Genomic DNA, 20,403 nt, shown 5'->3' with positions numbered 1-20,403 from the left:
GCAATACTATATAAGAGATTTGGGCAACATCGAGTTGTTATCTTAAAAGTGTCGTGACTCTCTACTTCCATTTAGGTCAGGAACTTTTTTTACGCTTTTAAAAAAGTCTATACCTATTTAATTTTTTTTTCATAAAAATTAAGATGACAAGCATTATATTACTTATTGCAAGCATATGCATTTAATATCATATACATATTGTTTTAATGTACGTCATAGAGTGAACCTAATGGTTGTTTTTCAAGTATAAAATTTAAAAAAAAATGATCAATAAAATATTGATTTCAAGTTCACTCGGTTCCAAAACATTCTAGGGTAAATTTAAAGTATTTTTCATTCATTACATTTCCATTATTCACCGAGGCTTAGGGTTTTTTTATCTCGATTTCCTCTTTCAAACTCATGATTTTAATTTCTAATACCTAAAAGTGAACCCATCTTGATTGAGTTAGTTTCATTATTAGCTTCTAACAATTTTTCCCATCTCTCCCATGCAAAATCCATTGTTAGGTTTAAGCAATATGCTAAATTATTATCAAACAATTAATCAATTCAAGAAGCATTAACATGATAAAAATTGAATTTAACACAATCAATTAAAGAGCATTTTCCACACATGCACACAATGTAAAGATCAATCAAACCCTAGAACTAAGACTCAACAACTTCAACTAATTAATCTTTCATTCAATGTTACCCATCATCTTCTTCAAAAGAAGTGATTTTTGGAAGGGAAAAAAAACCCATAAAATCACTCGATAAAATACTCTTTGTTCAATATATATATATATAAATAATACACATTGGTCAACGTTGGCGGTGAACAAGTCAATAAAAATTTTATTCCACTTTTGTCCTTTATAGAGACAGCATATGCCTCTATGCATTGATTCTCATCTTCGCAGCCACCAAATAAATAAATAAATAAATAATATATATATATATATATATATATATATATATTCATTTTTATGCTTCAAGAACAAAAAATACAAATAAAATGTATTTGGTATACTTGTTTCTTGAAAATTATTTTTAAAACAACCTTTAATTAATGACTCATTTGTAAATACAATAATTTATCAATTTTTTTGTTTTTAAATTTTGTTTAAAAAATGATGAATATATGATATATTATTACATTTTTAAATTCACTTTTGAATGCAAATTTTATTTAAATAATATTAATATTAATTAATTACTTAGGTAAAAGAAAAATAAAATAAAATACAATATTTAAAAAAAAAAAAAAGGAATAAAAGTGAAACACCAAAATTATTTTTTAAAAAATAAAAAAGGAAATTAGAAAATAAAGGTGGAGGGTAATTTGGTAATTAGAGAATCGAAATTGAGAATCCTAATTAATCGTATTCGGTTTTGGAATTGAAATGTGCTATAAATAGTGAGAAACTTATAGCGTTTTCTTAACGCAAAATTTGTTTCGTCTTTGATTTGTTTCTTCATATTTTCAATTCTGTTTTGCAGCCAACAGCCATGCTTCTCTACCAAGACCTTCTAACAGGTGAAACTCACTTCCTTTTCTTTCTTTCTTCTTCTAAAACCACTTCTATCTTCTCTCTGTTTTTGTTTTCAATCCCATTTGATAATTATTTGGTTTCTTTATCTTTGATTTCTATCGTTTCTACTAGTTGTATTCATATGTGCTTCTTACGTAGAAATAGGATTTTGGAAATGTCCTAACTAAAGTAACATCAATAGAAAGCAAAATGAAACAAAGCAATTATGGGAACCTTAATTTTAAAAACTAAAAATCAAATATTTACTAAATATGATTTTGGTTTTTCTTTTTATAATTTAGGTAAGAAATCGTAGAGTATTTAGTTAAAAATAAATAAATAAATAAAACATATTGCTTGAAAGTCGACTTCTTGTGTTATAAAAACCAATTCATTAGGAAAAAGACATTAGTTTTCTCAAAACTAAGTTTATAAACACCATTTGTACATTGTATTCCTATTCGTGGATTTTTTATTATTATTATTATTTTCTTAATACATTAATATATCAATTGAGTCATACTCGATTTGACTAGATTTCTCGAACGAACTTTTCAGGTGATGAACTTCTTTCCGATTCTTTTCCATACAATGAAATTGAGAATGGGATGCTATGGGAAGCGGAAGGAAAGGTAGCTGAACTTTTCTTTTTCTTTTAGTTTCTCTTTCCTTTCTGGGGTTCTAATTTGACTTATTTGGATGGCAGTGGGTTGTACAAGGGGCAATCGACGTAGACATCGGGGCGAACCCGTCTGCCGAAGGTGCCGATGAGGACGAAGGTGTAGATGATCAAGCTGTCAAGGTTGTTGACATTGTTGACACATTTAGACTTCAGGTAATAAAGAAAATATTAGTCATTTTAATTCTTTGACCTTTAGTTTTTTCTTCTAAATTGCTAAGAGAAGTGGTTGGGTATTATTGGCAGGAACAACCTCCGTTTGACAAGAAGCAATTCATCACATACATGAAAAGATACATCAAATTGCTAACTCCTAAACTAGACGAAGAAAAACAAGAGTTGTTCAAGAAATATATCCCAGAGGCAGCCAAGTTTCTCATTTCAAAGATCAATGACCTCCAATTGTAAGTTACAGTTACTAATTTTAATATTTCATCGACTTTACGACCTCGACCTCAACCTCGACCCATTTAGTGCATGTGTGTAACGGATGAGTTATTGTTTGTGTTTTAATGTAGCTTTGTGGGCGAAGGCATGCATGATGATGGGACAATGGTTTTTGCATACTATAAAGAAGGGGCAACCGATCCAACCTTTATCTATATTGCTTATGGGTTGAAGGAAGTCAAGTGCTGAAGGAATCCCATCGAATTTCAACATATCATACTTTTCTTTTTACTTTTTACTTTTTTACCCTTTCTTCTTTTCTTTTTCTTTTTTTCTTTTTACTTTTTCTTTTACTTTTTTAGTTCATTGTCAAAGTTTTTTTTTTTTTTTCCTTTTTTCAGAAGACTTGAGAATTTATATTAAGCTTATGCTCTAATGGAGTAATATAATGTGACAATGAGGCTTTTTCTCTTTTACCTTTTCATGTCTTTGACTATCCTATTTGAATGATGAAGAACATGCCAATCGAAACAAGATTAAAAGGTTGTCGAGCATAGTTTATATTCTTTTAGGTTCAAATCTTATATCTCCTCCTTTTTCTTAATACAACTCATATATTCATCATTTGTGATGTTAATAATAATAAGATTAAAATATCAATTTAATCCTTAAAATTGAATATTTGTTCAATTTTAGTCTTTGTAATCTGATTTAATCCTTGTAAATTAATTTTATCAAGATTCATTAAATAATAACGATAATTTTCATAAAAGAAAATACAATGTGTAAATATATTTTTTAATTTATAGTAAAAATGTTATAGATAACTAAGAGTCTTTTGAAAAAAATAAATAATAGACAAACATCAATGACCAAAATGATATTTTCAACTTAATTTATATAAAACCAATAAGATCGAAATTATACATTTAACCTTAAAATTACTATATTGAAATTGAACCCAAAAATGGGGTTTTTTTACACTTTTGTGCTGCACTTGTATCTGCACTAATTTAATAGCATTGATTATATATAAGCATGTTTGTAATCATACATATTCATTCTCGTTCTAGATGGAAGTTAATTCATTACGATTATTGAGTACATCAGTTTCCATTGCTCACAGAAAAAAAGGGGTTGGACCATTCGGTTTGAATAGATCCTATTAACTTCGATCGAGTAATATCAATCTTGATCAATTGGGTGGGGTTTACAACCAATCAGTTAAATCAATTCGATTTTAATTTAATTTGACAATAAAATCTATATGACAGGCTCCAGAGTTTGTTTTGGCCAAAAACCAAATTAATAAAACACCCTAAAAACACCTCGTTGTAGCACCACTAAACATAGTCAACATTTTCTATAGATTTTGGTTCAAAATAACATAGCAGCAAGAAACTCCTCCATTTAGATATATAGTTCACTTCTAATTAAGAGTAAAAGAAGGAGGGAGTATAACCTGCCGTGTTATCTAAATAACTGCAAGGAACAAGCCTTATGCATAGTAGTTCAAGCTTGCCTTCTTTTTTGCTTGAACTTGAATGATACCTTCATTGAAATCTTCATGGTTCACCTGTATTCCATATCAAACCACCCAAGCTAAAATACATATACCACACATCACTACATATATATATATAGAGAGAGAGAGAGATAAGCACCTCAGTTGCATCCCGGCGCAGTGCGAGCATGCCTGCTTCTACACAAACAGCTTTCAATTGTGCACCATTGAAATCGTCAGTAGATCGGGCCAGCTCTTCAAAATTGACATCTGGGTGAACATTCATCTTCCTAGAATGGATCTACAGAATACCAGTTTATAAATTATAATAAAAGCCGAGTAAAATGGGAGATCAACAAAAGGATGAAATGGGATATTATTAAATTAGAGAACCTGCAAGATTCGGGCCCTTGCTTCTTCAGTGGGATGTGGAAATTCGATCTTGCGATCCAACCGACCAGATCGCATTAGGGCTGGGTCTAGAATATCAGCACGATTAGTCGCTGCTATCACCTGTTTACAAGAAGTAACTTGTTGCTTCAGTGGTATAATGAGGCAAACAAACAGAAGTAACTAGGGACGATATTTCATTAAAGAGCTATTAATGAACTCTCCATGTAAACCTATCCAATCGGTGGACTAAACTAACCTTGATACGCTCATCACTGCTGAAGCCATCTAGCTGATTGAGCAACTCTAACATGGTACGCTGCACCTCCCTATCACCACTCACTTCACTGCAGTAGAGAGCAGAGCAATAACATAATCAACATATAGTCATGAAAACATTAGTTTTAAAAGCTATTCAGGTTATCCTCATTAAAACATTAGTTGTCAAGTAACAAGCTTACCTATCAAATCGCTTTGTGCCGATGGCATCAATTTCATCAATAAATATTATACAGGGAGATTTCTCTTTTGCAAGCTCAAAGGCATCACGTACAAGTTTTGCACCATCCCCGATAAACATCTGCATAAAAGTTTGAACATCTATACCATTAGCAGGCCCAGACAAATGAACAATGGTTACAAGGTTTAAGATTCTACATCATTAGCAGGCCCACAGTTTTCTCAAGGTACAGAAACAATGACCCGATGAATCATCGGAGTCAATTCAAGTGGAAGAATCACATGCCCCACAACAATTCTTGTGAATAAGGATGAAGGAAGAGTAGAGTAACACCTTAGCTAACTATGATACTTTACAATTATCCCCCATCCATTCCCCAACAAAATGCTTGAAATGAAAAGGAGAAACTCTGGGAAGACAAAATTATAACAACGAAGCACTTCATTGATGACAACCCATAATTTCAGAATTCAGAGAAAAATAATGGCTGACCTGGACTAGTTGGGGGCCAGCAAGCTTCAGAAATGTTGCATTTGTTTGAGCTGCACAAGCACGTGCCATTAATGTTTTCCCAGTCCCAGGAGGTCCATACAACAGTACCCCCTTGGGTGGACGAATTCCCAATTTTTGAAAACGCTCCTTGTGAGTCATTGGCAAAACAATAGCCTCAACGAGTTCTTGGATCTGTGGGAAGTTGGAATATTACACAAGTTAATAGACATAGACAATAGCCATGATTCAATTAAAATACTGAGAACAACTTAGACAAACAATCTAATTTGTACAATTATTTGACTAAAACACAACATGTTCATATGAGCCTCAAAACAATTAAAAGCTTGCCTGCTTCTCCAGTCCTCCAATGTCATTGTAATCTTCAGTTGGTTTTTCATCAACCTCCATTGCCTTGACCCTAGAATCATACTCAGATGGTAGAGTGTCCAAGATCAGGTAACTATCTTTATTCACACCAACTAAATCGCCTGGTTTTAATTTATCAGGATCAACAAGCCCAACAACAGGTAAAAAGATAGTCTGCAGTCAAAATAAAACATGTTAGGAGTTTACACACAAACAGTCCCCTTTAAAGTAAAAAACACTACATTGGAAAATAGAAAAGTAGAATTTAGATTTATTCACACTATTACAGTAGCTGTAGAGTTTCAATGCCATTCCCTCTGATAGCTAATAGGTTATTCATTACGGCAGAAGAGCAACTTACCTGCCGAGTAGATGTCTTTAAGACAACACATTTTCCTTTTCTTTGTGAATCAAGATCAATATTTGCACCATCTTCCTCAGCTTCATCCTCTGGGTTCATTTCCAGAATCTGTAGAATGAATGTCATATGGAGAGTTGAGTTTCAAAGACATGAAAACATGAAATGAAATGTCTGTGTGTGTGTGTGTGTGTGTGTCAGTAAGGCCCCAGAGTAGTAGAAATTATACCCACAATCTCTTTTTCCTAGAAATTTAGTGGCCAATAGAAATAAAAAAGTAGAATCAGCGATCCATTTACTTTTATAATGAACTTATCTCAGCATAACAAAAAAAAATCATAATAAGAGTTGGATGTTCGGTTGAAAGTTGAGATTAAGCACATCAGTCTGTCCTCGAACAAAATACCAAGTAAAAACATGTTTTGTTCCCTGTTTCCCAAAGTTATGTTCTCAAATCGAGCTATTATTCTATGTCACTTGCACATCAGCTTTTTTTTCTTTCTGAAAATAACTGCCTCCTATTACATGGGTAAGAAAATAGGTGCACAATTCCCCTAATATTACAACGCACTCAATCATAATTTTTTTTTTTTTCTTTCTTTGGATAAGGAGCAACTTCATTGATGAATAAACTTGAAAAAAAAAAGTGGGGGAGAGAAAGCCCCAGGCCCCCAAGCTAAAGCCAATGGGCCAAAAGGGTAGAAAAGACTAGGATAGAAAAACAGAGAATTTAATTTACACCAAGTAATAGCAAGGAAGAAACGTTATTAAAACAAAACAAAACAAAAAAATTTAAAATAAACGGGTACTACTTTTCCTTTGTAACAAAGATCCCGTTGTTTCTCTCCACCCATATCAACAACAAAAAGGCCCATATATAACGTACTTCCACAGAAGCTCCTGTTCCTTAAGGAGATGACCCAATAGGAGGATATTGAGTAGAGAATGAGGGTTATTTGGAAGCACAACTGACCAGCTGAAGGCAAGGTTGACACCATTCCAAATACGTGAGATTAATCCGCCCCACTGTGCTTGCATAGGATACACCAGCTTGGAGATACAGGAAGGGGGTGCCCTTCTGAAGCTTATCATTTGTGTTAAGAGTTTCGTGAGATAGCTTCCAAATGAGGAATTTCACCATTTAAGGGTAATCATCTTGCTCAAAGTGTCTATCAAGCGTTCAAGGCTATAAAGCAAAGACTTTACAGAAAGAAACACCATTTTTGAGTACAAACCCAATCATCAACATCTGGAGTCAAACAAATTAAGGAGAAGTGGAGGGGCTTACATCATCTCCATTCTCTTGGGTCACCTTTCCACAAAGATCAAAGCTCTTTTGTGGCTGCATATCTCATGCTTTCTTTTGGATACTATGAAAAGAAAGAAGCCAAAAAGTCTTTATGGGCAAGGATCATCCTTTCGACACTTTCTTCCACGTTGTCACTTATTATTTTGTATCTTAAACAACTGGGATAGTTTATTGTAATAAAAGGATTCATGGATTCTATATCATTTTTGAGAAATTCATACATTAATGAAATTGCTTCATATCAAAATAAAACAAATAATAAGCCCGTCCAATGATTTCTTCATAATCCTCCAAGTAATCTCATAAACCCAAGTCCCAACAGGAGGGCTGCTAGTGAGACCATGAAAGGAGCTGGAAGTTCAGAATATAAATATGCCCTCGATCACAGTTTTGAAAACTAATAAAATATCTAACTATATTGAATGAAGGAGGGGAGAAAATCTATTTGCATATGACGAGAGAAATTACCTCAACTATATTCCCGACCAAATAAGGTAGCTGCTTGTTAAGTTTAATCTTCTCCTGGTTCTCCTTAATTTTCTCCTTGAAAGAATCCCACTCCAAATTTGTCCTTTGCATCTCTTCCTTCAAAACACAAAAATAAAACAAAATCAGATACCATCACCACTCATTAACAGAAAACAGCAATATCCATCAAACATTTCACATATCAAACTTCTTCCTCACAAAATTCAAGGGCACCAAACTCATTCCCAAATGAAAACGCTCCACACCCGAATTACGAATGTAGCTATCATCAGAGAAACTTCAATCACATCGGTATCTATAGAGGTGCAGAAAATGAACAAGAAAAAAAAATTGAAAATTACGAAACCTTGAGGATCCGAATCTCGTTGTCAAGAAGACGAGAAGCCCGAATGATGTCTTCTGTGGTCATAGAAGCCAACTGGTCTTCTTCGAGGTTCGTATCTTCAACCATAGAAGTAGCCATTTGGGAAGGAATCGATTGATTGAGTTCACAAAAGGTAAAGCGAAATTTGTCGGACCGATTCTGAGAGAGAAGGAATTGGAAATGAGTTGAACTAAGAGTTGGAGATAGAGATTGGTTTATAGTTCAAAGTGAACTTGTTGCGGAAGAAAAAGGCGATGCCGAATCACTTTAACGGGCCTCAGTTCGTGGTCTTGGGCCTTATTGGGCTTCCTTCGCAAACTTATGTTTCATAGTCTTCTGCTGAAGCCACATCGACTTTTCCACATCAATGCAAGTGGTACACTTTAACTTTATTGAAAATAATTGATTTAGAAAAGGAAGAAACCACCCCATTTGTCATAATATTAAATGATGAAGAATTCTATGGAGATAGACACGAAAACAGAGTGCAGATTTATTTGCAAAATAATCAAATTAACTCAACTCAAGTTTTAAAAAGAAAAATTATTGGAAATGACATACTGAATTTTATCAAATTAAAAGTTATGATTTATTTTGTACATGTTTTGGTTCTTTAGCTGTCTTTGAGTTGAATATCCCTTGGGCATTTTAAGAACAATAAAATTTTGTTCAAAAATTGAGAAAAAGAATAAGACTATGACCAATAAAGATCGCTTAAATAGTTTTGGTCAATGTACAATAAATTTATAAACTACGATTTATTCCTTATGGATGCTCCCTATATTTTAATTGAAATTTTTAGAAACTATATAGGTTATACAAGAATCTTACTAAACCGTAGCACGAATTTCTAATTTCTCATTATAAAGTGTAAAAAAAAAATGAAAACTGAAGTATAGTGATGATAGATAATATTTAACAACTTTGCCCTATAGAAAAGAACGGTTAATATATCCATAATGAACATAGAAAAAAAAATTGATAAGATAATGTCACAGCAAGTGGACAATCAAATTACTTTTGATACTAATAATATTGAATGAATTTCCAAATGCTAAAGCAAACAATTGAAAAAGTTTTATACTAAAACCTCAGACGAAGATTATCGGAAAGAAAAAAGTAGGTGAAGAACCAAACAAAGTGGCCACCAATATCACTTATTTACTCTTGTAGATTGTTAAAGAGTAAAGCAACCAAAATGTAGATAGAGTCCGTAACAATAATTGCTACAAGAGGAAAACAAAACATAACACTTTTCTTGCTGCTATATTTATACTTTGTTTTGTAATCCGATATTTCCATCTCAACCAGCAAAACTTGAAGTTAAAAAGAAGTATATTTAACGAATGCTTCCAATACGTTCGTCGAGGGTGGTGAATATTAATAGAAGGAAGTCAGGCAGTAGGTTAAAGAGGGAGATGTGAAGTAGAGACATTTCGGAGCAAAATATTATCACTTAAGCTGCCACAAAAATTTTGAAGTGAAAACATAACATTCAGTAACTTGTCCAGGAAAAAACAAAGCATGAAAAAGTAAGGCAAACACTAAACTAAACGACTGGACAAATTATATGTTTGTGGTTGTAAATTGAAATCATAACATAAGAAAACCTTGAAAGATGCTACCGTCTCTTTCAAAATCAGTTCAAAATTAATCGACTTCCTCCATCTTGCTGCCCTCTGCATCGGCATCGGCATCCTCAAGAGGCGGCATTTCGGAATCACCCTCTCCAGATTCCTCATCAATGCTCAATCCAAGCTTCAACATTCTGTGAATTCTGTTTCCAAAGGTGTTTGGCTCGTCGAGGCTGAATCCGGATGTTAGAAGGGAGGTCTCGAAAAGAAGGAGAACAAGATCCTTAACGGATTTGTCGTTCTTGTCGGCATCAGCTCTCTTCCTGAGCTCTTCCATGATGGGGTTCTCTGGGTTAATTTCCATGGTCTTCTTGCTCGACATGTAACCGGCCATGCTGTTGTCCTTCAATGCCTGCGCTTTCATGATTCTTTCCATGTTGGCTGTCCATCCATATTCACCAGTTACCAAACAGCACGGAGAATCCACAACACGGTCTGAAACAACAACCTTCTCGACTTTGTCACCCAAAACATCCTTGATCACCTTGCATAGCCCCTCGAACTTCTCCACCAAAGCTTCTTTCTTCTTCTTCTCATCTTCACTCTCGTCAAGTTTCAGACCTTCCTTGGTTGCTGAAACAAGCTTCTTACCTTCAAACTCCTTCAACTGACCGACTGCATACTCATCAATCGCGTCAACCATGAACAAAACTTCGTAACCCTTCTTCTTGAGCTTCTCAAGGAAAGGAGAGTTTTCTACTGCTTTCTTGCTTTCACCAGTGATGTAAAAGATATCGTTCTGACCTTCCTTCATTCTGGTCACGTAATCCTTCAAGCTTGTCAACTCATCGCCACTCTTGGTAGAGTGGAAGCGGAGAAGTTCAGCAATCTTAGGCCTGTTCTGGGAATCCTCGTGGATACCAAGCTTCAAGTTCTTGGAGAAGGCCTCGTAGAACTTGTTGTAATCTTCCTTGTTCTCGGCAATCTCAAAGAAGAGCTCAAGGCACTTCTTGACCAAGTTCTTTCGGATGACCTTCAAGATCTTGTTCTGCTGCAACATTTCTCTAGAAATATTCAGAGGGAGATCCTCGGAGTCGACAATACCCTTAACAAAGCCAAGGTATTCGGGAATCAATTCCTCACAGTTGTCCATGATGAAGACACGGCGAACATACAACTTGATGTTGTTTGGCTTCTTCTTTGTGTCAAACAGATCAAAAGGAGCCCTCTTGGGAACAAAGAGGATGGCCTTGAATTCCAATTGACCTTCAACGGAGAAGTGCTTTACGGCCAAATGCTCTTCCCAGTCATTGGTAAGGCTCTTGTAGAAAGCAGCATATTCTTCCTTTGTAATCTCTTCTGGCTTCCTCATCCAGATAGGCTTCTGCTTGTTCACCAACGACCACTCGTGTGAAACCTCCTTAATCTTTTTCTTCTTCTTTTCGTCCTTCTCCTTCTCCTCATCAACTTCCTCAACCTTTCCTTCCTCGTCCTTCTTCTCCTCCTCATCTTCGTCATCAGAAATTTCCTTCTCAATGGTCTTCTCAACCCAGAGAGAAATTGGGTAGCTAATAAACTCAGAATGCTTCTTGATCAAGTCCTTAAGACGGCGCTCCTCAAGGTATTCAAGCTGATCTTCCTTTAGGTACAGGGTAATCTTTGTACCTCGGCCAAGATTCTCACCAGATGTGTCTCTGGTGACTGTGAACGAACCCCCAGCTTGGGACTCCCATACATACTGCTCATCATCATTGTGCTTGGTGGTAACGATAACCTTCTCAGCCACAAGGTAAGCCGAGTAGAAACCGACTCCAAACTGTCCAATCATGCTCACGTCAGCACCAGCTGCAAGAGCTTCCATGAACTCCTTGGTCCCAGATCTAGCAATGGTACCAAGATTGTTCACCAAATCTGATACAATACACATTCTCACCCAATGAGTTACACCATATAAATATAAAAGAAATAGGCAGATCGATGCAAAGTAGTAACTCACCAGCCTTGGTCATTCCAATACCACTGTCAATGATCGACAGTGTGCCATTTGCCTTATCAGGAATGATGTGAATAAAAAGCTCAGGCTGAGCATCGAGCTTGCTCTTGTCAGTCAAGCTCTCAAATCGAATCTTATCTAGAGCCTGAAATAAAATGTCACATAGTAAATAATACGTCTTAACCATCCTAGATATGACGTTGCACAATCCTTAAAAACTCTACGATCATCCAACTACCCAACCATACTTCAAACAACAATTCAGTAGGTAGTACAGAAGAATCTAGAAATAGAAAAACCCCTTGATGCAGGCAGAAACCCAAAAGTAAATCTCCCTCAAAATCAAGTGAGCGTGTCTATAAATACAATCGAAACGAAACATCATGATGGCCAAAAATCAGAGTTCATAATAAAACAGAAAGGATCTCCTATCTTCTAAGAAAGAGTAAAATGAAAAAAGATCAAAGACAAAATGAAAGAAAATGAAAGGGAATGATACTTACATCAGAAGAGTTACTGATGAGTTCACGAAGAAAGATCTCCTTGTTGCTGTAAAAGGTGTTGATAATGAGACTGAGTAGCTGATTAATCTCAGCCTGGAAGGCAAATGTTTCAGTATCCGCCATTGGTGAAGACGTCGATCGAAAGAGGGAAATGGAGGAGAAATGTGAAGAGGAGGCTTAAAAGAAGAAGTCAAGATCTAATATGGGAGAACCGAAGGGTTATATAGAAGGGATTTTTATTAGGGTTTCTGGAACGTTCCATCATTTTCGGGTTTTAAGTCATTTTTTTGTTATTTTTCTTTTTTCTTTTTCTTTTCAAGGAATATTCGAGAAAATGGGGTTTGACAAAACCTAATCCAGGATTGGAGGAAACCCACAACCAAACTTACACCTTTGTTTGGAATGGTATGATCTTAAATTCCCTCTAGAAAAGAATCTGTTCAAAAATCATGGTGGATTTTAAACTTAATAATTTCCAACTTTTTCTTAATATCTGGTTAACAGAATAGATTACAATAACTAAGAATAATAGGGTATGGGACATGAACAGTTTTATACAAAAAAAACGGAGTCGAAAACTAATCTAGACAGTTTATACTAAAGGAATCAATAGTAGATGTTTTTAGATGTTCTCAATCAATTTAACCATTGGTCAGTTTCGACCGCTCTTTAGCAATGTTTCTTTTACTTCAAGTATAAATCTTAGTCGGCTAGAAATAATAAATATTAGATAATATTTATATATATGTAATATTTTTTAGGTTTAGTAAGATTTGGTCGGTTTTCGAACCCTTCTAATTAAACCGACCACCAATATTGTATTTTTAATAAAACCAACCATTGAGTGTTAGTTCGGTTGATTTCAACCATTCGGATCAATTTTTTCGGGTGTGGATGTTAACTCCTTTCCTATTTGATTTTCTAATTTATTAATTATTGTTCCTAGTTGTTCTTTTATTATAACAATATTTTAAATATTTTCAAGGTGGATTAAAATCATTTCTATCTAAATCAGCAATCTAAGCACTGAGTTGATTTCTTTTTTTCTCTCTCTCTTTTAAACTAAGCACTAAGTTATCATATATAGCAAAACTTGAATGGCAAAAACAATCATGCAATCAATCCAAGACAATAAATCTTTTAACAAATTAAGAAACCAATATCTCTATCAAATCTCATCGACATGATCGAAAAAAGTCTAACCAATATCCTATCAAATCTCATCAGAGGATCGAAAAGTCTAACAACTCTTGAATATTCTTGAATCAAATCTTAAATGCTACCTCATTCAAGCATCTAAATGTTATACCTAAACTATCTCTTTCTAGGTAAAGTTTCACTTGCAACAACATTTAATTCATAATCAAGCATATGTACCAACTTCATTCGAAGTAAACTTTTCATAATCGTAAAACCTTATACTAACATAGATTGCCAAACAGATTCTTAATATATAAATAGTACATTCAAGTCTGGTAATTATACTTCTTGTAAGAAGAAATCGAAATCAAAATTTTCCATCTTCCACCTCATCGTTCTCATCTAAGGGTCCAGTAGAGTGGAAATCGTATGGACCATAAGAGAGTGACCTTAAAATATTCTTGACACTATACTGTCTATCTAATGTTGGCTTTGGAAGGCTTAACCCTTTGATTATACTTCTGTTTTTCTGATGATCATCGCCACCGTTCATTCCCATCTCTACCAAATGAGCTGATCCTTCTTCCTCCATCATCTCCGTTGATTTTGTTGACTTTGACTTGTTCTTGTATATTCCGTACAGAATCAATTGGGCCAACCCCAATACAAACCCTATTCCATTTGGTACCTAAACAAAATGAAATATATCATTTGGAGCGAGTCTACGTAGGGTTCTTTTAGTCACTAATATATTTTAAATATCTTTACTCAAATTCATGAACTAAAATAGAGATATTAAAAATTAAAGGATCGTTTACGATGATGGAGTTGATTATTATAGCTCACTCCATGTTTGGGGCTCCAACTATAAAAAAATCGGTGTCTATAACTATTAAAATATCATTTTTGGTCTTTGTACTTTGATGATTATTCTATTTTAGTCCTTATACTTTGAAACGTTCAATTTGGTCCCGAAGTTTGAATAAAGCTTAAAAATAGTCCTTACTGATTAAGTTAGAATAAAAAAGCAATTAAAAAAAAAAAAACTTATTTTTTACTTTTCAATTTCTCCCTCCCTTCCTCTATTTCTCTTTCATCATCATCTCCAGAACAACATCCTATTATAATTCATGCTAAACCTGTATTTCAAACAATAACTATTATAAGTCAGGTTAAAACAGTCTTTTAACCCAACACAACATTCCATTCTAGTTATCAAGTACTAAAATGAATATTTTAAAATTATGGATAAAATAAAAAGATTTTGAAAATGTGAGAGATGAAATAAATTTAAACCATACTTTCGTAATTAAAAAGAAAAAAAAATGGATTAAAATAGAAGTTTACCCCAATATAGATGTCCTTGACAAGAACAGCATAGGCAGACCAAATACCAGCGTTAAGGAAGAGGAAGAATGAGAGGAAAAATGGCATATACTCCACACTCTTTGTCCTTATCACATTTTTCTGTTTCAATTAACCATAACCAACAAAAATTCTTATTGTTACATAATTGAATAACCATATACAATTTCAACTATAATAATGTATTTCAATTGTATTGTTTTTCTTTTAGTCTCTTGATCCATTCTAGGTTGAAATATATCATTTGCATCGAATGGTATATAATATGTTTGTTTTGTAAATCTCTATTTTGAAGCTACTTAGTACATGTTAAGGATGATTTTAAGATAGAGGGCAAAAGTGGTAAAGGACTAGGCTAGTGGAAACGAAAAGTGGGCAGAGTAATGAAATTCATAACGGAACAAGACTAGAGGGAAAGAGTTAGCACGGGTTGAAGCCCAATTAACTAGGCTCGAGCAAAGGAGGAGCATTTGATGAATTGAGGTCGGGAGTGGTCCAACTAGGAGACCAAAGAATAAAAGAATAATTGACTCGGATATACCTAATGCAAAAAGGAAGCGGAAGATGAAGCGTTGTGAGTTATATAAGGAGGAAAGCTCCCAAAGAAGGTAAGCTAATTCTCGTGTGGAACATTTACTCTCCTGATTAGTCCCTCAACTAACTTAGACATCTAAGCCCATATATATGGTGAGCATAACACTCGCGTACAATATTCTTTTTTGTTTTGCAAGACAATATTTTCCCCAAAGAACAATTTTACCATGTCACGTGTAGATCAGGTACATTTACCTTGACAAAAATTTGTCGTCAACGATGTATAAAGGAAAAACATCATATATATATATATATATATATATATATATATATATATATATATATTTTCATTAATATCTAACTTATATTTAAATATTAATGTCTTCCTATTTTTAATATTCTAAAATTGAACCACGAGTAAACAAGAAATAAAAATTTTAGAATTTTTAAGAATAAAAGGATGAAAATGATTATAGACATTTTTTTCATCAAAACTAATAATATTTAATCCTATTTTTTCTTATTTGATGCTAACAATTATAGAAACGGTAAGAATGTCACCTCTATTAACTCACTTTAATATATATATTTAACTTATCTATAAATATTAAAAAAAAAATTAGGATGGATTTTGTTTTTTTATAAGTCATAATAATATATAATTTTAAGAGATCGACTGATCTCGACATTTTTACTAACATGAAAATGTAAACGGAATAACAAAGAGTTAGGATGATAATTACCATGGCAGCTAGAGGGGAAGCATACATGCCAATGGTTAAAGCAGCACAGATGATTCCAACAAAGGTGAGTCTCAAGGATCCATGCATGACCAAAAGAGTTGCACCAATTACACTTCCATAGAACACAACATTGAATAAACCAACCATCTTCATTGTTGTCACCTAAAATTATTCACAAAATCAAGCTTCGATTATCCTCTATGAATTCCATAATTAAATTTTACCTTTTGTTGCATTCAAGATCATCCATTTTCATGCATCATTTCCTCCAAACACAATGGAAAAATATTAGAAAATTGAGATTCAAATGAAAGTAATGATTATAAGTTAGTTATTCAGAACATAAAATTAAAAATCAAATGCCAACCTCCTTGCCAAGTTGAGATTTCAATTGGAATAGAAATTAACGTATGATATCAAGGTTTGTGTCTCCTCAAAGGGAAAAAATTTCAAATTAATTATTTAATTCTTAAATTATTAATATTTTTTAATATATACATGAATAACAAGTTAAAGATAGTCATAATGGATAATAAATTTTAAAATAATTATTAAGTAGGTAGCAATACTTTAAAAAATTACAAATATAGCAAAGTTTATTAGTCATAAACCAACAATTGTTACATAGTAGTGATAGATTTTGACAAATTGATATATTTGTAATTTTTTTTAAAGTGTTGTTATATACTTAATTATTTTGAATATATTTAATATATTTACAAATATCCATCTAAAATGTATCGATTAAATCTTTATAATAAATTAAAAAAGAACCTTTTTTTTAATTATGTACTTTGTTAATTGTTCTAATTTTTTTTAGCAGAACTTTAATTTAATAAAATGAATGAATTTATGAAGATTTTTACTTTTTTTTTTTAACTAGTGGTTGGGAATTGAGAGTTAAAATTGCAATATGTAAATTTTAGGGTCCAAAATTGATATGTTTTTAACAAAACTAATTGCAAATTTAGCTCAAATATGGATAATGTCACACGAAAACTAACTCACATTTATTATTACTATTTAATACGTCATTAAATAAAGTATGATGAAATAGATTGTTGACAAGTGTTTGGTTGTTTTAGAAGAAATGAAAAGCGTTTGGCAATCAATGTCTTTCCTAAGTAACACTTTTCTTTCTATTTGTTTGCCTTCTTTCTTCTCTACACATAAAAAAATAAAAAAAGAATAAATATTGTGATTATGTTGTTGATTTGAAGATAAGATTTTTTTCTCAAATTTATCTTTTTGTTAGATCAATTTTGATCTTTTATCCATACATCAAATAATTTGATGCAATAATTTTAAAATTTTAAGGGACGATGTTAATTTCTATCGTCTAAAAGAAGAAACTATATATATATATATAGATAAAAAGAGTGTGATTATTAATTTTTTGTAAAGTCGGGATCATATGGTAGGTTTAAAATTGAGTTTATAAGAACTAAATTGAGAAAACCAAACTAACACCTAAGTACAAAGGGCAAAAATGGAAATAATATAAGATTAACTTCAAGTAATTAAGAAAACATTTGAAGTAAAAAGTGAAATTGTCTAGTCGTAGATGACTCGCAGTATAAGGAGTTTATAAGTTATGAATCACAGTATTTAGTAAAGCTAATCATTTTTCTTTCCTTCCACCAAACATATGCTTAAGATGAGTCGAAATTTGAATGAAACCGAGAATGTAATTTAAGAAATAAATGGCAATGAGAGAGAGAGAGAGAGTGACCTTCTTTTGTTTGGGGGCAAAGGTGATGAAGAGAGTGACATAGGAGAGCTGAAAAAGAACACCAGCAGCATTGACAGTGGCAACAAGTAAGCCACCAGGCTTCAAGATCCCATAAAATGTCCATAAGCTTGTGCTTAGTAATGTTGTCACATATGGTATCCCTTTGTAATTCTCTGTTGATTTCTTCTTCACTATTCCTATAAATGTTTTCCTTTCATATAATAATAATCCCCATGCAATACACAAAATTAGTATCTTCTTTTACTTTCACATGACTTCGTTTAGTTCCTATACTTCTATAGAAGGAACAATTTAGGTCTCGTTTGGTAACCATTTTGTTTTTGTTTGTTTGTTTTTTAAAATTAAACTTATAAACGCATATCTTTCCTTTCTAAATCACTTGTTTTGACATCTATTTTTTTACCCAAGTTATTATTATTATTATTATCTTTTTATACTTCGGTTAAGAAATAGACTTAGTTTTCAAAAACTAAAAATAGAAAACGTTTGACTTTTTAATTTTAATTTTTAACAATTTTGTCTCTTAAATACCTTGGAATGTGCAATAATTTAGTTTTTATTGCATTAATTAGTATTAAGATTTAATAAGATTTATTACCTAAATAAAATTGATGTATATTAGAAACTTCACATTTTTATAAAATACAAAGTCTAAGTTACGGAATAATAAAATTTAACATCTAACTATTTTGATATATTTTTCATACGTCGAGGACTAATAGTTACATATTAAAGTTTTGAGAACTAAATCATTACAAAATGAGTAGATCATTACTTTTTATATATAAAAAAACAAACTAAAATACTTACAAAATACCTCATTATATTTAAAATGAACCATCGTAGACATAAATAGTAATATATCTTAGGTAGTACAAATAGATTATGATATTTTGAAATTGTTGTTATTTAAAATAATTTTTTAGAAAATATATAAATCAAATAAATTATATATATATATATATATATATATATATATATATATATATATATTGAAAAAGTGAAATCTATAATTGGAAACAAGAAAATAAATTAAAAACATAACTACCAAATTGTCCCCTAACAAAAAGAGTTTTATATTTTGAGCCAAACTTTTGAAAGTGGGAAAAGTAGGAGCAACCCAAAATAAAAAAAAATAATAGTCTCTACAAATAAAATAAAAATAAAATGAATAAACCAAAATAAATAATTAATGCCCCATTTATTAGCAAACTTCAATTCCTTCTACTCTAACGTAATTTTACTTTATAGCCTAACAAACTTTTGAATTTTGTCACCGACAAAAAGACAAGATAAAAAGTTCTACTTTTCAAAAATTAAAAAAAAAAAAAAAAAAAAAAAAAACAGTAAAACCCTCTAAAATTTGGTTTCATTGTTTTAATAAATAAGAAATTCAAGTTTTCAAAAATTAAAAACAAAAAAAAAATATATCAATTTCTTTAACAAGAGTATTTAAATAAAAATAAATTTTTGGAAAAAAATCAATCCTAACCGGCCTATAATATAGATACTAAACAAAGCTTAAAATACATAAAAGTTTTTAAGATTTCTTGCCTACCTTTTTAACTTCAATGACCTATACACACAAATCCAAAAAAAATTAGAATTAAATTTGCAAAGTTTATTTTCTAAGTTCAATAATTTGTAGGATAAGATTTAAACATATATAAAAAAAATTATATTATATATATATTTCAATGATTTGAACTATAAATTTCTCCTTTATCAACCGTCAAACCCACTTTTTTTGCTCAAAAACCTATGCTTTATCCATAAAATTCAAGTATGTTGAACAAACTACCATAAAAACTAAAGATGAAAAAGCCAAGATTACTGAAAATGAAGAAGAAAAACAATGAAACTCACATGGGAGAAGCAAAAACCAGAATAGAAATCACATTCCCTGCATCCAGAATTACATACCACAAACCCCATCAACATATATATATATATATCCCAAAGAAACAAAGGGAAAAACTAGTAACAAAAGAGAGAAAGAAGAAAGAACTCACCAATGATACCCATAACAAAGCTCAAACTAGCAGCCATGGCTTTGGGGGAGGTGCAGCGGTGGCGACAGGGCGGAGAGGTTAAATAATTGATGGAAGAAGGAAGGAGGAGGGAGGAGGAGGAGAGGAGGGAGGAGGGAGAGAAGAGAGAGTACTGTGGTGTATATGTTGTGTGGCTGAGTGTTGAAAATGGTACGAAATTGAAAAGAAAAAAAAAAAAAAAAAAAAAAGGAAAGGAATTGAAATTTGGTTTAGAGATTCTTCTAAACAGAGGCCATCCACTACAATTGAGACACGTTTTTGTTTTAAATATTTGCTTTTTTGGGTTTACGATTTTGTGATGTTGGAGCCCCACCCAGTCCCCATTATTATTTTCTGGTCCCTTTTGTGAAAATGATATATGTTTTTGCTATTGCCATCCCTAACAAAGTGTTTGTGTTTGCAAAGTTATGTTCAAACAATTGCTTTAAT

At 32.3% G+C, this 20,403-nt stretch overlaps 4 protein-coding genes across 5 annotated transcripts; 1 reads left to right on the top strand and 3 right to left on the bottom strand.

Annotated features, from left to right (window-relative positions):
- Positions 1 to 1,390: 1,390 nt before the first annotated feature.
- On the top strand, positions 1,391 to 3,059 carry LOC103492149 (translationally-controlled tumor protein homolog). The gene is made up of 5 exons (XM_008452389.3): positions 1,391 to 1,522; positions 2,076 to 2,149; positions 2,224 to 2,352; positions 2,443 to 2,600; positions 2,715 to 3,059. Exons 1-5 carry the CDS (start codon positions 1,495 to 1,497, stop codon positions 2,830 to 2,832), a joined length of 507 nt encoding a protein of 168 aa, XP_008450611.2. The 5' UTR covers positions 1,391 to 1,494; the 3' UTR covers positions 2,833 to 3,059.
- A 748-nt stretch (positions 3,060 to 3,807) lies between these two features.
- On the bottom strand, positions 3,808 to 8,866 carry LOC103492148 (26S proteasome regulatory subunit 6A homolog). Its single transcript, XM_008452388.3, has 10 exons — positions 8,301 to 8,866; positions 7,934 to 8,050; positions 6,160 to 6,267; positions 5,781 to 5,972; positions 5,430 to 5,621; positions 4,939 to 5,057; positions 4,737 to 4,824; positions 4,481 to 4,600; positions 4,248 to 4,388; positions 3,808 to 4,159 (listed from the first exon to the last, which is right to left on the bottom strand). The coding sequence occupies exons 1-10, from the start codon at positions 8,415 to 8,417 to the stop codon at positions 4,082 to 4,084; spliced, it is 1,272 nt and encodes a 423-aa protein (XP_008450610.1). The 5' UTR covers positions 8,418 to 8,866; the 3' UTR covers positions 3,808 to 4,081.
- Positions 8,867 to 9,752: 886 nt separating this feature from the next.
- On the bottom strand, positions 9,753 to 12,624 carry LOC103503135 (heat shock cognate protein 80). Its single transcript, XM_008467293.3, has 3 exons — positions 12,389 to 12,624; positions 11,889 to 12,030; positions 9,753 to 11,803 (listed from the first exon to the last, which is right to left on the bottom strand). The coding sequence occupies exons 1-3, from the start codon at positions 12,509 to 12,511 to the stop codon at positions 9,969 to 9,971; spliced, it is 2,100 nt and encodes a 699-aa protein (XP_008465515.3). The 5' UTR covers positions 12,512 to 12,624; the 3' UTR covers positions 9,753 to 9,968.
- Positions 12,625 to 13,739: 1,115 nt separating this feature from the next.
- On the bottom strand, positions 13,740 to 20,206 carry LOC103503134 (bidirectional sugar transporter SWEET16-like). Of its 2 annotated transcripts, XM_051081247.1 has the most exons (6): positions 19,936 to 20,206; positions 19,790 to 19,826; positions 17,903 to 18,113; positions 16,171 to 16,332; positions 14,876 to 14,995; positions 13,740 to 14,216 (listed from the first exon to the last, which is right to left on the bottom strand). In XM_051081247.1, the coding sequence occupies exons 1-6, from the start codon at positions 19,970 to 19,972 to the stop codon at positions 13,896 to 13,898; spliced, it is 888 nt and encodes a 295-aa protein (XP_050937204.1). In that variant the 5' UTR covers positions 19,973 to 20,206; the 3' UTR covers positions 13,740 to 13,895. The 2 variants fall into 2 exon arrangements, with proteins under 2 accessions (XP_050937204.1, XP_050937205.1); XM_051081248.1 differs by lacking the exon at positions 14,876 to 14,995 and having other exon boundaries at positions 19,936 to 20,136.
- Positions 20,207 to 20,403: the final 197 nt, after the last annotated feature.

The sequence above is a fragment of the Cucumis melo genome, chromosome 2, assembly GCF_025177605.1.
Source record: "Cucumis melo cultivar AY chromosome 2, USDA_Cmelo_AY_1.0, whole genome shotgun sequence".
Lineage (NCBI taxonomy): Eukaryota > Viridiplantae > Streptophyta > Magnoliopsida > Cucurbitales > Cucurbitaceae > Cucumis > Cucumis melo.
This window is presented reverse-complemented; position numbering and strand designations above follow the sequence as displayed.

Coding starts and splice junctions, on each gene's coding strand:
- LOC103492149 (XM_008452389.3), top strand. CDS start 1,495: ATGCTTCTCTACCAAGACCTTCTAACAG. Junction 2,150..2,223: donor TATGGGAAGCGGAAGGAAAG/GTAGCTGAACTT, acceptor TTTGGATGGCAG/TGGGTTGTACAAGGGGCAAT. Junction 2,601..2,714: donor AAGATCAATGACCTCCAATT/GTAAGTTACAGT, acceptor GTTTTAATGTAG/CTTTGTGGGCGAAGGCATGC.
- LOC103492148 (XM_008452388.3), bottom strand. CDS start 8,417: ATGGCTACTTCTATGGTTGAAGATACGAACCTCGAAGAAGACCAGTTG. Junction 5,973..6,159: donor TAAAGACATCTACTCGGCAG/GTAAGTTGCTCT, acceptor TTTTGACTGCAG/ACTATCTTTTTACCTGTTGT. Junction 4,601..4,736: donor GCAGTGATGAGCGTATCAAG/GTTAGTTTAGTC, acceptor TCTTGTAAACAG/GTGATAGCAGCGACTAATCG.
- LOC103503135 (XM_008467293.3), bottom strand. CDS start 12,511: ATGGCGGATACTGAAACATTTGCCTTCCAGGCTGAGATTAATCAGCTA. Junction 12,031..12,388: donor TCATCAGTAACTCTTCTGAT/GTAAGTATCATT, acceptor ATTTTATTTCAG/GCTCTAGATAAGATTCGATT. Junction 11,804..11,888: donor TATTGGAATGACCAAGGCTG/GTGAGTTACTAC, acceptor GTATTGTATCAG/ATTTGGTGAACAATCTTGGT.
- LOC103503134 (XM_051081247.1), bottom strand. CDS start 19,972: ATGGCTGCTAGTTTGAGCTTTGTTATGGGTATCATTG. Junction 16,333..17,902: donor TTGCCCCCAAACAAAAGAAG/GTCACTCTCTCT, acceptor GAATAATTTTAG/GTGACAACAATGAAGATGGT. Junction 14,217..14,875: donor TCAAGGACATCTATATTGGG/GTAAACTTCTAT, acceptor CATTTTGTTTAG/GTACCAAATGGAATAGGGTT.